The sequence below is a fragment of the Crocodylus siamensis genome, chromosome 3, assembly GCF_052110815.1.
Source record: "Crocodylus siamensis isolate JL-2025a chromosome 3, ASM5211081v1, whole genome shotgun sequence".
Lineage (NCBI taxonomy): Eukaryota > Metazoa > Chordata > Crocodylia > Crocodylidae > Crocodylus > Crocodylus siamensis.
Genome location: NC_143397.1, coordinates 184,062,045 through 184,078,552, shown reverse-complemented (window position 1 = coordinate 184,078,552; position 16,508 = coordinate 184,062,045). Strand labels below are relative to the sequence as shown.

The 16,508-nt window shown below is 45.3% G+C and overlaps 1 protein-coding gene across 5 annotated transcripts in view; it reads right to left on the bottom strand.

Annotated features, from left to right (window-relative positions):
- The window catches only part of UBE2V2 (ubiquitin conjugating enzyme E2 V2), a 50,671-nt gene extending 35,755 nt beyond the window's left edge, over positions 1-14,916 (bottom strand). For 3 of the 5 annotated variants that reach the window (XM_090039940.1, XM_090039937.1, XM_090039941.1), the window contains exon 1: positions 14,816-14,916. In XM_090039940.1, the coding sequence (XP_089896066.1) occupies positions 14,816-14,831 (16 nt within the window). In that variant the 5' untranslated portion in view covers positions 14,832-14,916. Of the gene's footprint in view, positions 1-13,330; positions 13,350-14,815 lie in introns of those variants that run through there. The other 2 variants (XM_090039938.1, XM_090039939.1) reach the window with 2 other exon arrangements.
- Between the last annotated feature and the right edge of the window lie 1,592 nt (positions 14,917-16,508).

The window sequence follows — 16,508 nt, the reverse complement described above, 5'->3', positions numbered from 1 at the left end:
ACACACCACGTACACATGTATTGGCTTTTTAAAACATGCACTGGCAAGATTTTTCAATAGTAATATAACATAAAGCTCCCAAACACATACATGGGTACATAAGTGATTTTAAATAATAAGTCTTATTGACAAACTACACAGCTTAGCTGAAGAATTTCAGGTTTCTCAATTCATGGAATGTCAGTAGTGGTGTTGGCTGCAAATAAAATGTGTGCTATTTGCTCATGAATTCTGTTTTTTACTTTGCAATGAGGCTTTGGGCTTTATTTTTCTAGCATAAATCAGCATTTTAAATAAGCACCTTCTCAGTAGGGACAAATTCTATGAAAGCTGAAATTCTGCTAACAATAAGGTTTGCTGGAGGAAGCAGTTGCCTCTCATGAAGAACTGGTTAACTGTATTGTTCAGGTACTCTCAGCTGCAGGTTTTCCCTCTTTCCTTCCTCCTAGAAAACAGCCAAAGCTCCCTCTTACTAACCACTAGCAAGAGAAAAGTGAGACCGAGTCCAAGATCTATTAAAAACAAAAAGTTGTCAGTTTTAAATCTAGAGAAAAGGTTCTGCCTCTAGCACTATAGCAAAGATGGCCCAGTCAGAGACCTAAGCAGGGCTCACTGACCAGGACTCCTGGGCTTAGGGACTTCCCAAAAGGTTATTCCTCCCTCCCCCACTCCCAATCCTGTACTCACCAATATACATATCCAATCCTCTACACCAGCTGCTCTCTCCCTTGTGCTCTCCACACCTACATGCTCCAGAAGTGGGCCGGAAAGCAAATTTGCTGTGATGCATCTCCTGTGAATCACCAGTAGCTCTGCCCTCTGACCACATCCTGTGATCTGGCAGAGTTCTGTTCAGCTGATTCACAGGAAGGTTAGCAGAGCAGACATCCACTCTGCCCCCATCTCCACTCTAGCAGTCAAACTTCCCTTACTGCTTCCATTCTCCACTCCCTGCAGCCCAACTCCCAGCCATGTCCCATACCCCCTTAGTACATCCAATCTGTAAATGCTGATATGCATCAATGACTATACCTATAAATGTTTAGAGGCAAAAGTATGCTGATAAAGGAGTACACTGCTAAACACAGGCATGGATGCATGTAGACACACGGGGCATTTATACACATACTTTTTGGTCCCACAATGCAGCACAGATCCACCGCTTTGGAGCAGACTTGATTAATCGCTGACGTGCACTGCGCTGCATCGCATGCAGTCGTATAAGCAGCAATATGCACATCTGTATGGAGGAAATGTTAGCAGTGCGCTTTTGAACTACAGTATCTTCTATGCGTTTTAATTCAAAAGCGTTTTTCTCAGCTCTGACGCCACTTATACAACTGCAAGCATTGCAACATTGGGCGCTTTTCAAAACACGTGGCACTCTCATGTGTAAAAATGCCCATGATGAGAAAATGTAGCTCTGCAGGATTCTGCAATAAGGTAGAACAGTAATAACTACTGACAAGACTACAAAATGGATAGCTATATCCCTAGCCTAAATATACAGCATTTGGATTCTTGCACTGTTTCTGGGAGGGAAGACAGACTTAACTTGTAGCAAGTCTGCCCAAAATGTTGGCCACCGCACCCCTAGCCCATATAAGCTTTTAGTTATTTCCCAGGCCCTGCCTGCACATCCACATCCCAGACTTTAGCTTTGTCTAGAAACAGTGCAATAAACTTGTATAAAATACAGGTTTTCCTCGCTTCATGTGGGCTCTGTATATGCAAATTCAATCCTATGCAATGACCCTTTTTACACCCAAAATTCGTTATATGTGAGGTAAATTCATTATATGCAAGGTAAGTCTGTAGGGGGAAGGGGCGCAGCACAGCCCAACAGCTGCAGGCAGGTGGCAGTCTGTTCCAGGGGCTGCAGCAGGAAGCAAAGCAGAGGGAATTGTCAGCAAGCGTGGGGCACGGGTACATAGCTCTTGCTGCTACGTGTACCCCGGGAGGGCTGCACCAGGCTCTTCCCAGGGGATGTGGGCCCCCAGATCTGCATGCAGGACAAGAGCAAGCTGCCACTGCAGGCTGGTGCCAGCACTGGGCTCTTCCCGGCAGGGGGCTGAGCCACACTGCACTTGGGATGGCAGTGCTGGGAGGGGGGCTGCAGCCACCCCAAAAATCCGCTATAGCCCCATCCCTCCCAGAGCTGCTGCCGCCCTCCCCGAGTGCAATAGCCCAGCCTCCTGTTGGGAAGAGCCCTGTGCCACTGTTGCCCCTAGCCCATGGCAGCAGCCTGCCCTGCTCCTGCATGCAAATCTGGGGGCACACGCCCCAAAGAACAGCTTGGCGTAGCCCTGCAACCTGCAGCCCTGCTGGGGTGCACGTGCAGCAAGAGCTGCACCCCCCCTCCCCATCCAGCGCCCACTGACAGTTCCCTCTGCTTTGCTCCCTGCTACAGCCCCAGGAGTAGCCAATGACACCTGCCTGCAGCTGCTGGGCTGTGCCCCAACCCTCCTCCCTTCCCTTGCCTAGCCCCTGCCCCACTTCCTCCCTCACCATTGTGGGAAGATATCCTTATTTGTTACCTCATAAACTGGGTTCCCTTTATGTGAATTCGAGTTACGTGCTGTTTTCCGGGAACACACGCACCACATAAAGCAAGGCAAACCTGTACAGACCAGGGGTGGCTAACCTGTGGTAACTGAGCCAGATGTGACACAGGCTACCTCTGCACGAGGCAGCAGATCAGGGAGGGAACAGGCAACACAACAGCAGATAGGGAAGAAAGCAGCAATCAGAGAGGCAAGTTGGAAAGAACTATAAAGCAGAGCAACAGATCAGGACAGAAAAGGGATTGAAGTGGTACTCAGAGAGGACATGGCAGTTATGCCTCAAATTAGCCCCAAGAAGTGTGCCCCCCCCCAACTGACAGACATTTAAAACAGGTTAACTCATGCTTGATCCATTGTACGTAATACTTTATACCAGGGGTGGGCAAAGTCCAGCCCACAGGCCAGAATGGGCCCATAGCAGCTCCATTTCCCAGCAGCCCCTGCAGCAGCAGCTCCTTCTGGCTGCCAGCCACAGCCTTACTGCCTGGGCCTCCTAGCCCATCTGCCTTGCACCCACCGCCAGAAGCAGGACCCCCCACATGGGCAGGGCCAGAGAGACCCCAAAATCTTGAAGCAGTGACAGCGCGGGGCCGGGGCAGAGTCGCAATCCACGGTCCACACGCCCCTGTGGCAAGTGCAGGTTCCACAGGCATGGGCATGCAGGGAGCAGATCATGGCTCTGCTGCAGCCCCATGCTGTCATTGCCCCAGCCCTGAAGCAGCAACCCACCCAGCTCCTGATCAGTCTCCGCAAAGACCTTGGGAGTGAGGGGCTATAACAGAGCAGGGCTAGGGCAGAGACCCAACTCTGCAGCCCCACAGTCACAGCCCCACTACTCCCAAGGTATCCAATGGAGACTGGCTGGGAATCACACAGGTAGGGACTGCTGGGAAATGGAGTCCAGCCACCTGCCAAATCCACCATTTTGCCTACCCCTGCTTTCTATATTAGGGAATTTCAGTGGCACCCCTTAGATACATTTTCAATTGATAAATGCAATCAGCGTTTCTAATATAAACTAAACCTCTGGTAACTCAAAAGTTGATACACTGCATGTTACACTAATATAAACTTAGAAAAAACTCTATCCATACAAGAAAGGAGAACATACGTTATTAACTAGCTTATCATTCAAGCACAAGGCGTGTTCTGGTTGAGGGTGGATGAGTGAAGACCAGGACTGGTGGAAAGGAGGCAGCTGAATTTAAAGATAATTTGTTGAATGAGGCACAGACATGACACTGGATGGTTTGAGAGCCTGTTGTTATTAACACTGGTGGGTTATGAACAATGACACATTCTGAAATTTGACAGGATGTTAGTTTTATTAGCAAATTATATTTTATACAACAAAGTGGGGCCATAAAGGAAGCATTAACGAAAGGTCCAGAGTCTGTCCAAATCATTTCCAAAGCACTTGTGAATTAAATTCAGATCAACACTTTTTTTTTTTTAACTGAGGTCTTATAAAAATTAAGTAAAATGTTTCCAACATGCCTTTTTTAATGTTCAACAAAATCAAGTTTTAAAAATATATTTACAGAAACATTACAACTCAGACTGAAACCAACTATATAAAAATAATTAAGTCAATGTTTCAATGTCCAAGTACAGAAAAATTAAAAACAGTATAGGAAAGACAAAAAGCATATCTTAAAAATTCATCTGAAAGTCTGAAGTGGCATTAGTTGCATGAAGTCACAAGAAAACAGAGCTCCAAGGAACCTCATGAAGTCATTCTGTCCCAATCCCTATGCAAAGCAGAACTGTCCTCAACTAAATAATCTTAGCCAAGTGTCTGTCCAAGCTCCTCATGAAGATTTCCAAGGATGGAGATTCCACAACTCCTCCAGGTAGCCTGTTCCAAGGCTTGACCACCCTCACAGTCAGAAGTTACTCCTAATCTCCAATTCTAGTTCTTTTTGCTTTTCCTCATAAGTCTGGATTGCTCTCTAAAAATTTCTATTGCTCTGCACTGAACTCCTTCCAATCTGTCTGCATCTTCCTTGAAGCACGGGGTGCAAAACTGGACAGGGTACTCCAGGTGAAGCCTCACCCATGCTAGAGAGAAGAAGAAACACTTTCCTTGATTTGCAAGGGATGCTGCTGTTGATACAGCCCAATATCCTGGTGGGCTTTCCTCCAAGAGCATGCTGTTGACTCATATTCTGCTTATGGCCCACTGTATACCTCAGGTCCTTCTCTGCAGTACTGCAGTCTAGCCAGTCATTCTCCAGTCTGTATTTATGAATACACACATTCTGACTTAAGTGCAGGACTTTGCCCTTGTCCTCACTGAATCTCATCTGACTGATTTCAGACCCTCTCTCCAGTCCATTCACATCATTCTAGATCCTAGCCTTACCCTCCAGAGTATTTGCTATTCCACTCAACTTGGTGTCATCCTCAAATCTGCTAAGCATGCATGCAATACATCTAGATCATTTGTGAAGATGCTGAATGATACCAAACCCTGAACCCATTCAACAGATCCCTCCCCTGTCAACTAGATTCTGGGTGCATCTACACATTCATTAATGCACTTTAGGTAATAAATATTAAGTCTAGTACCTCCAAGCACTTTCACACATGCTCCAGGGGTAGAAGAAGCAGACAGAACTTTAATTAAAGTGGTTCCAAAAGCCACTCGAATTAAAGCGCTGCAGCATCTCATGTATCAGCACCCTTGTGCTTCAAAATGGCAGCAGGGGTGCTTGTGCTAAAGCTCATTCGACAAGCTTTAGTTCAAGGGCTTCCTGCTGCCATTTTGAAGTGCAGGGGCAGTGATACATGAGATGTGGGAGGCTGTTGGAACACAATAAATTGGAATGGACTGCTGGAATAGACTTGATTAATCAAATCTGCTCCAACACCTGTAATTACAATGCATTGGAGCATCCTCCACCCTGACATACAGGCACCCTCCATTGTACGGTACGAGAAAAAGGTGCATTAACTTATTTTAACATGCATTAGCTAAAGAGCATTTTTTTGTGATGCTTTAATAAGCATTAGGATGAGCTAATGCACATTAAGGCACATGTGTATATGCACTCACTGAGCTATTGATGGCTGCTCACTGAGCACAATGATCCAAAGTTAGGTATTCGCCTTACGGCACTTTAAATCTATTCTGTCTTTCCTTAGCTTGTTAATGAGAATGTTGTGGGAGACAGTATTAAGTACCTTTCTTGACTTCAGCACAGCTTATCACATGCATTGCTCCCTTCCATCCACAGAGCCTTATCTTAAGAAGGAAATCAATCTGGTCAAACTTAACTTGGTTTTAGTGAGTCCATGCCGGCTCTTCCTGATCAGCTTGTTCTCCTCTACGTCCTTAATAGACTTGCTCCATGATCCTTCCAGATATTGAGATCAGGTTGACTGGTCTATAGTTACTTGGATCTTCCTCCTTCCATTTTTTAAAGATGAGAACTAGATTTGCTCATCTCCAATCATCCAGCACCTCACTCAACCTCCACACAAGTTCTCCAAGAGGACAGCCAATGGTTCTGAAGTTATCTCAGCTACTTCCTTCAGTCCACAGTGTGCATGTTACTTGATGCTGCTTACCTGAAAGCAGCTAGCTTCTCTAAGTAATCCCTAATTTGTTCTGCCATTACTCGATTGGCTTCTTCCCTATTTTTGCTGCCAACTGAGCACATCACTTTGTAGCTGACCCTATTTATGAAGACTGAAATAAAAAACAAAGATTAAATACTTCAGCCTTCCCTGCCTCATCCATACCTAGATTGCCTTCTGCATTCCTTAAGGAAAAGAATGCAGAAGGCAATTCCTATGGTTTCTTTCCTATGGTTTCTCTGGTCTTCCTGTTACTTTTGACAGTTTCAGAATCCTGTTTTATTGCCTTTTATGTCCCTTGCTAGCTGCATCTTAAATTGTGCCTTGGCCCTACTAATTTTCTCCTTGCAAACTTTTTGGTACTTCTACTCTTCCCTGCTATTATAACCAAGTTTCCACTTTTTGTAGGGTTTTGGGAGTTAAGTTTCAACTCATTCAAAAGATGGCTGTCTCATTAGGCTGGCCCCCTGCTGCACTTTCCATTCATCCGCCACATTGGGAAAGCTTGCTCCTGTACCTTTAATATGGCCTCTTAAAAAAATACAGCCAGCTCTCCTGGACTCCTTTTCCCATCAGACTTACCTCCCAGGGGATCCTGCCTCCCAGTTCCCCAAGTTCATTGAAATTTGGCTTTTCTTAAGTACAGCCTCTTTATTCTGCTGCTCTCCTTCAGACCTTGAGTTCTATCATTTTGTAGTCACTGATACCCAGTTTGCCTTCCACCTCCACATTCTCAACCAATTCCTCCCTGTCTGTGAGGAGCAAATCAAGAAGAGCTTCTTCCTACTTGGCTTCTCTACTATTTGTATGAAAAAGTTATTCCAACACACTGCTGTACCTCCCTCCCAGCAGATGTCCCAATAATTGAAGTCACTCCTGAGAACTCAGGCCTGAAATTCAGAAATTTCTGTTAATTGTTTAAAGACGACCCCATCTACCTCCTCCTGATTTGGTGGCCTGTAACAGACACTCATTACGACACCCCTCCTGTTGCTCCCATCTCTGACCTTTACCCAGAGGCTTTCAACAGACCTCCCTTCCACTTAGTACTGCTTTGTGTCAAAACATCATAGCAGGCAGCATAAACCACCCTCTTTTCATAGACTTATCTTTCTGGAAATAGTCACATTTCTGCCCAAAATTTCCCTAAGAACTGTGGTGTCTCCAAAGTGTTCTGCCTACACAATGCCTCAGCCATTTGAGTTCACTGAAGGATACAAATACATGCTTTTTATTTATTAATTTTTAAACTAAAACTTTCTAACACCTAAAATCCTTCAAATATTACTAATTTTGCTTGGCCTGGAATATTATATAAAATTACTTTAGCAATTGTCTTCTTAGCTACAGTTTTAAGTATTTCTAATGCAACTCACTGTGCTGAATGGGATATCATATTTTCTCACATACAACCTCACTACTCCCAAAAGAAAACAGCTGCTGGAAATTGGGGAACACAATATAAGCATGAAAATCTGGTAACGGAAGTTTCTTAACTGCAAGCTGTGCTCCACACAGAATAGTAAAATAATAAGCAAGCTATAAGCAATAAGCTAGGGCTCCAGAGCTGCTACTACTAAGCTACTTACTACAAGGAAAGACCTTTTTTCTTCAATAGGGTTTAGCATATATGAGATCATGCGGCATTGTACTGGTACTGTATTTCATTCCTAAATTTTTTGAGCATTTTTTTAAAGGTCTAATTCAATGAAGCTACTGATAAATCGTCCAAGTTACTGGCAGCATTAACTGTGTGTTAAATTGAGCTCTGCGATTACAAGTCAGCATTGAGGGTTCTACTTAGGGGTGCACTGAAAGACATTTTTGGGACTGATATCAATAGCCACTTTTTAAGGATGTATATTGGCCGATACCAATCCGATTTCTGATACGCAGCCCGGCAGCATGAAGAGCAGTGTCTGTTGAAGACATGAAGAGCTAGTAAGTCTGTTGTGGTAGAAGGGGGGAAGGGGGGGCAGACCAAGGCCACTGCAGTGAGGGAGGGAGTGGGGCTAGTGGTGCAGGATGCAGCCGCTGCTCATCCAGGGCATGGGGGAGGTGGCTCCCCTGGCTGCACGCACCCCAGGAGGGTATCGCGGGAGTGTGCACCGCCAGATCTGCGCATGGGGAGCAGGTGGGCTACAGCTGCGGGCTGCGCCAGGCTTTTCCTAGTGGGGGGTTCGACCAGCTGCACTCAGGTCTCCACACCCCTTCCCTTCCACCACAACAGACTTACCATCCAGATGCAGCTCTCCATACTGCCACACTGTGTTCCTTGCCACCTATGTGCTGCACTGCAGCTGCACACATGCATGGGGTATTTATTGGCCAAATTAGACAAAAAAAGTAAATTTCTGATACAGTCAACTTCCTTTACGGTGGTACTGATCCAATATTGGATTGATGTATCAGTGCACCTCTAGTTTTACTCATTTCAAAATGAGAAACAGAATAAATGCACTGTACATTCTTGAAAAGGCTGTAAAAACATAAAAATGTGCACTTTTCAAAACTAGTCTGACTGCCGTATATTCATTACTTTGGTACAAATGCAATGAGGTATTTCAAAAGGCGGTTTGGACTTGAATCTTGTTAAAATCTACAAAACAAGTTTTAAAAGAACAGAATTCCCAGATAAATTTTCTTAATTAGCAAAAGTAATACAAAACAGGGCCCAAACAAAAACCGTCTTAAAGATGCCTCACCTATGACATCCTTCTCTCTCAACTACTTTCACTACTGAAAAGCTGCCTGCTACATCTTATCTCGGTTTTCCAGTTTATATGCAACGTCTTCAGAAAGTGTACCTCAAGTTCAGTGAATATTCGTTATCTCCACAATGTCCTAGCTTAGAAACCCTAAACGTGGTTTGCTAGCCTTCCCGAAAAGCATCTTTTAGTTTAATGTTTCCCAACCCATGGGTCGTGACCCAACAGTGGGTTGCAAGAATATATGAAAGGGTTGCAAACAAACTTTAGAAATGGGTCAACAACTTTAAAAATGATTCTCCTTTAAAAAGAGAAAACCGTAGGAAACCATGGCTTTTCTCTGGCAAGCTGGCAGAGTTCCAAACTGCAAGGGGCTGCTTTGGGCTGCCCATGCTCCACACCCTCCCACCCCCCTGCCCCACACACCCACCCCTATTCCACATCCTGGGGGCTGGAACCTGGGGGCAACAGGTCAGGAGTGAGGAGCACTGGGTCGGGACTGGCCATTGACATCTACAAATGAGTCCTGGAACAAAAAACGGTTGAGAAACACCGTTTTAGCTGGTGCCGGTGCTGAGGGCCAGTGACTTAACTTAGAGTTCAATAAGGGAGTGTTATAAGAGTCAGCATAATATTTCTTCTCAAGGCCTTACCCTGAGAGTAGAATTTTCTTGCCTAACTATTCTACAAAGGGGAGAAGAACCGAAGGACTATATATAGCTTAAAAGCCTTTTGTAAGCAATATATTTCACCCCAGCTGAAATGCATCTAAATTATTTGCTGCTTGTCAAGGGTTTTTTTGAAGCAGGCTAAAGACATTCCCAGTTCCAACAAACTCTATGCATCAGGGCAGAGTAAATTAATACTTTGCAGTAGAGTTTCTACCTCAAAGTATGCAGTATTTTTCTGCTTTCTCACATTTGTATTCCACCTTTCGTGACTTGCATCCTATTCTGACAGAGATAATTGAAAACAAAGCTTAAAATGATTGCAAAGTTAAATTAAACTGGAATGGACTCTAAGAACAGATTCTGGATATATCATTAAAAATATGGAGGGGTAGGAAACTAGGAGGAGAATGAAATAATGGGAAGAACCCCAGAGAGCTGTATGAAATAAAAGAGCAGGGAAAAATAGAATGCCAGTAAAGAATGCTAATGATGATGTAGTGAATGCCAGAGAAAGTGTGAAGACCTAGCTGGGAGAACATTTAAACTCTTGATCATTTTCCTAATAGACCACATGCACCAATTCCAGTACAAATAACAAACACCCCACATTAACTCTACACCCCACCCATGTATACCCTCACCTTAATTCCATCCACAGTCTGGTTAAAAAAAAAAATCAAGAGGGAAGCCCCTAAAAGAGTATGTGACAAGAATGACAAGAAAAAAAAATCAGCTTAATTTACAGTAAACAAAATTTATATCTAACAGATTGGGGAAACAGAAGAGCCTACCTAAAGAGACTGGGGGAGGGAAAAAATCACTTTCACTTGAGGTTTTTAACAGGCTGACCAGCAGTCGGCAACCTTTTCAGGTTTCCTTTTCAGAATGATCAACCTCAGGTCAGAGACAAATGGGCATTAGAGTGCTGCCACATGGAAGCACCTGCCACTGCTACTCCCTGCTGCAACACAGGGGGAAGGCCTGCCACTGAAGCTTCACATGCACAGGTCAAACCCAATGACTCCATGGGCTGTAGGTTGCCAGCCCCTGGGTTCGGCAAATGTCTGTGGGTGTAGATTAGTTGCTTATGATCCCTACGTAATATACAAGAGCTGGACTACACCAGGGGTGGTCAACCTCTAGCCTGCAGGCCAAATGTGGCCTGTGGAGCCTTGGAATCTGGACCCTTCCTACTGTCAAAATCCCAAGCACCACAAGCCATGGCAAAGCCAGACAGCAACCTGCCCCTGGCTAGCTAGATCAGGGCAGGGCCACACCCCCTGACCTTTGTGCAGCTGGGTTGGGGCCAGGCTGCACACTCTTTTCCCTGTGGGACTGGGCTATGCCCTCTCCCCCATGAAGCTGATTTAATACTGGCCCATCCCTTTTTCCCCCTGTCCCCCACAAGGCCGGGTCATGCCTCCTTCCTTCTGCCTGGCCAGGTTGGGACCAGGACATGCCCCCTTCCTCCCACAGGGCTGGGCCATGGACTCTCCCCTTGTGCAGCTGGTTCAGGGCTGGGCCACGTCACCTCCCCCACACAGACCTTGCTAGTTTTGAGCTGTGGCACTCCCCCTTCCTCTGGTACACACGGGCCACACTCCTTCTCCACACAGAGCTGGATCGTGCTTCTTCCCCATCCCCATTGAGCCGGGTTGGGGCCACATTAAGCCCCATCTCCCCACATAGATGGATCAGGGCCAGGCTGCACCCTTCCCTGTTCTGCATGGCTGGGTAGGATCCTTCTGTGCCCATCCCAGGCATTGAATCAGGTCCTCTGACCAGATCCAGCCTGTGGAGGGATTGGGCACTGCCTAGCTGGCCTACTGGATCAAAAAACTTGAGCACCACTGAAGAAAAGAATTACTGAGATGATCTGTGTTGGAAGAAGGCTCAATTTCAATTTCAGCACACTCACCCACCTGTTTATACCACCACCCATACTTAATTGCTTCCTTATTATAAAGATAAGCAAGAGACTAAAACAAATTACTATGACATCAGCATACACCGATTCCCTGAATAGAAATGACACAACATACAATATAAAAAAAAAAAACAGAAGTATATGCAAGGAAAAGAAACTGTGTGGGCAATACAAGTTAAGTGGGAAGGCAATGTAGGAAATATCCTGGAACACTAATAATTCTTTTCCAGACATCTTAATATTTGTACTTAAGGCACAGTTTTATAAAGATTGTAACATTTGTCAATATAACTGGATTTCTCTAAAACATGATTTTAAACTTTAACTACACAGTCTCTGTTAATAGTAAAAACAAAGAAAGAACTTCAAGTCCAGGATATTTACCATTTTGGTCAAGAATTGCCAGTTATGTCTATAAAATAGTAAGGGATGAGTACCAGCTCGCATTTACCACTTGGGAGTATGTTCACAGAGGGACTTCTGCACCTGGCTCCTAGGATGGACACCATGGCCCGGAGTTGAGCCCCCTATCCCAGGACATGGAAGACATGGACTATTTTCTCCTCACCAGAAGAGGTTGAAATTCACATCTGCCACTCACCTCCCAAGAGATGGTGGCTACAGGCTGTTCTAGGGTAAGGACACTGTTCGCTCCTGTTGAATCTATGCTACTTAGTCCAAACAGGGACACTTAAGGCACTTTTGCAGGGCAGGGGAGACCTTAAGGCTAGACTCCCATGCCAAATTAACCTTGAATTCTTTTCTACCAGTGGCTGAGCTTCAGCGGGAGAGGTGGATGGAAAATCTCCCTACCAAAGGAGCCTAATAAGGGTTAAGATACTTCCCTGAAATGGGAGACATAGGTCTGAATCCCCTCAGGCTGAGGAGAATATCCAACCCAGGTGCCCCAAACACTGAGCAAGTGTTCTAACTACTGACTTCTTATATAACAGATCATCATTGTCATCACTTCTTCCTGTTTGCATTTCTAAATGAAAATGGCTGTGGCTAATATTTGTGCGCAGAACTCAACCTTCCAGGTATCGGTTAGGCATGCTCCAAGTATGCTTTCTAAAGCAGGACCCTCACGAAAGAGGCAGAAGAATGCCTAATGTGAGACTTCCAATTGTGCTTAAGTGTGAGATGATAGAACCAAGCAGCTCAGTCCTGCTAAGTGAACAGCAGTTCTAGACATTCTTGGAAGTGGAACCTGAAGCAGCTGGAAACTTTTACTAAAAAAGAAGTTAGATGCCTACTGAAATATGTTATGATAACTTTCTTTTGCTGAGACTCCTCCACAAAATGCACTTTTTACAATGCATTTCAAAGAATAATATTTTGAGTCTCATCTAGTTACCAGGATGTTTTAAAAGTAACCGGGGGGGTTTCTGAAAACCAACTTTAAAAAAAACCCAAAAACTCTTTTATAAAGCCAACACAAAGGCTTCTGAATGGGTTCAAGTACAAGCAAAAATAAATGTCAGTACTAAAGGTGAAACTGAGCTGCTGTTTAATATTAACTCCTATGAACTATAATATGATCACATTAAATTAGCAGATGGGGATAGTTCTACAAAGTAACTTAATTGGTAGCATCCTCACCATTACAACTGGTCAAGTTAAAATATATAATTTCTTAAGTGTATGGCAAAGGTCATATCTTAAATACAATTTTTTCTGTGTGCTGAGATAGACCACTAGTGGTCTAACTGACCTCATTAACAGTTCATTAAAAGTATTGTTGACATCAGTGAAGCTCAATTTCATCAGTTCATGCAACCAAAACATTCACACTTTGGCAGTTTCATCTCTTTCATTTTTCTGATATCAAAGTGAATTGCATTCAGCCAGGGTGAACATAGGTGAGGTTTCACTGACTTGAGAGGATGCACTGCAGACACAAGCAGGTGAAACTCCACTGAAGTGTGAATCCTGGGTAAGGGACGCAGGTTTGTATGAGACCTGAAAAACCCAAAGGCCTGTCTCATATGAAAGAACTTTAAGGATCCAACAGCTCTCCCCTGTAGGGCAAAAGTCTTGGCATCCTGGTCAATTTCTCCTTCAGTTATGCAGCTCAATGACACTGCCTGGATAACCCCCAATAAAAAGGTGGCTGCAATATTTTAGTGCTATAAATATACACACATGCTAAACTAACTCAGGATCTCTAGGGCTGCACCACTATTAAACATTAACAGCTTTGTATACTAAAAGGTGTTAAATGTAAATGAAGAAAAACATTTCTGTCAATACGAGTACTCATACATACAAGCTATAGAATACGCCCCCCCCATCATCTGTAAATTTCTAAAAAGGTTCTTGGATAGAAAATAAAATTTAAGCAGCAAATTACTTCTACCTTATAGTACTGAGCTAATAATGCAGCAGAAATACAGCAGTTTGCTGATACAATGTCATCAATTTCTAGTAACTGCCAGTGAAGCAGCTGCCTCAAATGCAAAAAGTTGCAAGACACTAAAATACACATGCATAAGCAAAACCTACTTTACTTCCTGTACATTACAGGAAACCCTCAAACCCAACACTCAGAGGCAGAAGTGTAAAAGAGTACCTAGAATTTTACCCTAGAACCAAGTCTATTTTCTCAAATCCTATTTTAACTCAAAAATAGATTTACAAAGTGCAACAAAATGAAATTCAGTTATTGCAGGAAAGCAAATACTTCTAATCTTCATCACCCAAAGGGTCCCACCCAAATATGGCTTTCCAGGACACAGCATCTTTCTTTCTCACCCCTGGCCTATCTGTAGTGGAAGCTCCTCTGGGTTAAGAAGCTTATTCTGTCCTGCCCTACACACCTGGTTTCCCAAAACCAGGCAAGGTGGGAGCTGTTCTCCCCTCAGCTCCTCCTGGGACTCACTGATCCCCTCTTCCTCAAGCAACTGCGTGGGGCACGGCAACAATTCTGCACCTCACAGCTGGATGCTGCCAGATGCAGACCCGAACCACTGGGATTGCTCCCCTGATAGCTCTTTGCTCCCCTGCTCCAAAGCTGGGCCTGGCAGCAGCCACCGTGCTCCCCAAGGTCCCCTTGCCTCGACTGGGAGTTAAACCAGCAGACGAAGGCACGGTGCACCCAGCACCCTTTGCGTGACACCCCGCGCCGGCATCTCCTCCGGATCTCCCCGGCCAGGAGAGAAGCGTTCTGCTCCCGCGACGCCCTGACGTGCCACGGAGTCCCCCCGCCCCGCTGCACGGGGCTGCCCTCCCTGCGCCGGGCCTCGCCCGCTTCCCCCGCCCCGGGCTCCGCTCCCCGCCGCCCTTCGGCCGCGGCAGGTGGGCCGCGGCGGGGGCTGCCCGGAGGGAAGGCAGCCCCCTTCCACCTCCCCGCCCCTCACAGACCTGTAGATCCAGCCATCTTGTCCAAACCCCCCCCCACCGGTCCGGGGCCTGCACGCGCGCCGCGTCACTTCCGTACGCGTCACTTCCGGCCCACAAGTCCGTCACTTCCCAGAAACCGCCGAGGCGCCGGAAGCTCGAGGGGGGCGGGACTGAACAAGACCGTCACTCCTGTGAAGCTGTGGCACGGGTCGCGGTCACCGAAGGTGTTGCCAGTGCACGTTCATTATTGCGTTTGTCCGATAACTTCCGCCCTTGCGGGATCCACGGTACTGAAAATGCTTCAGGTGAACAGTAATTGTTGAGGCAGCTCGCTGACGCAGCCTATGCAAACCCTAAGTCGTTCTTGGGGAGTCTTACATGAGTTTGGGGCTTGTTGTCCGCACTGCCTTATATCACCGCTTGCCTCAAAACAGAAATATGCTTCGACTTGGATGACCCAGTTCTCACACACTCACTGGGGAGTTAGAGTGAGCAATATAAAGTAAAGAATAAGAAGCAGCCTTATATATGTACTTGTTTGCATACTAATTTGTATATTTTCTGCATATGATAGTTTTTTCAGCAAATGCAATAATTTTGAGCTTCCTATACAATAACTGAACATTTAAGACTTAATCACGGATGCCCTGCGCACAAAGCAGCTGCACCCATGAGAATTGGCCCAGCTGATCCTGTGGGATGCTACTAGGGCTGAGCCACAGACCAGTAAGTGGCTTGTTAAGAGCTCCAGCCTGAGTTATCGGAAAGGACTGAATTTCTGCCCTCTGGGAGAGGAAAAAAAAACTTGTTTTTTTGGCTGCAGTTGATTGGCATCTCCCCAAATCCCATATCACCTTTAGAAGAGTCTTGGCCTAAAATTTCCTTTTGGGCAGAGGGGCCAGTTCTTGACCTCCTTTTTCCCTGTTCAAAATCATCCCTAGAAAAGGATCCAGCTATAACAGTAGCTCCCAACCTCAGGGGAGGCAAACTAGGGTTGCGAGTGGTTTGCCCCTCGCTCCATCCCTCCAGCCTGCAGGGCTCTCCTGATGCAGTCTGCACAACTTTCACTGCTGCCAGCAGCAGTGATCCTGGCCCTGCCTGGGCTCTGCTGGTACCACCAGGCATGAGTGAGTCAGCAGTAGGGGTTCCGACCCAGATTTAGGATCGCAGCAAAAAAAGGTTGGGAACCACTGAGCTATAAGAATGATAGAGTGCGGGTCCTGCACTCCAGGCATCCACCCCCTGACTTCAGTGTAGGAAACAAATTAAGACCATACTCCATCAAGAAGCTCCTTGTCCCTCATCATTTTTATGTTCAGAATTAAAGATGAACTGCCCTGACTAATACAATCAGATGTTACTGATTAGTGCTATTAGTCTTCCACTGACTTTAGCAGCGCTCCTGTGGACATCCTGAAAAAAGCAAAGCTGGGCAAGGCAAAAGCAGTGTTTCTTAAATTATGAGTGTTGTACTGTTTTTAACAGAAGTGGTAGGAAGTACAAGACCTTCTACCCCTATTTAAAATCCTACCAGCTGATCAGAGTTGTCAAAGGTGTATCCTGTAACGGAAACCAATGTGAATTTGGCTAGTCACATTAGGAGTAGAAATAGTTTTTGTCAAACATGCTATGTAAAATGTGGTTATTTATATTGTGTTTTGATGATTTGAGCTTCTTTTGAATTGCAACAAGTATAAGATACATATGGGTTATT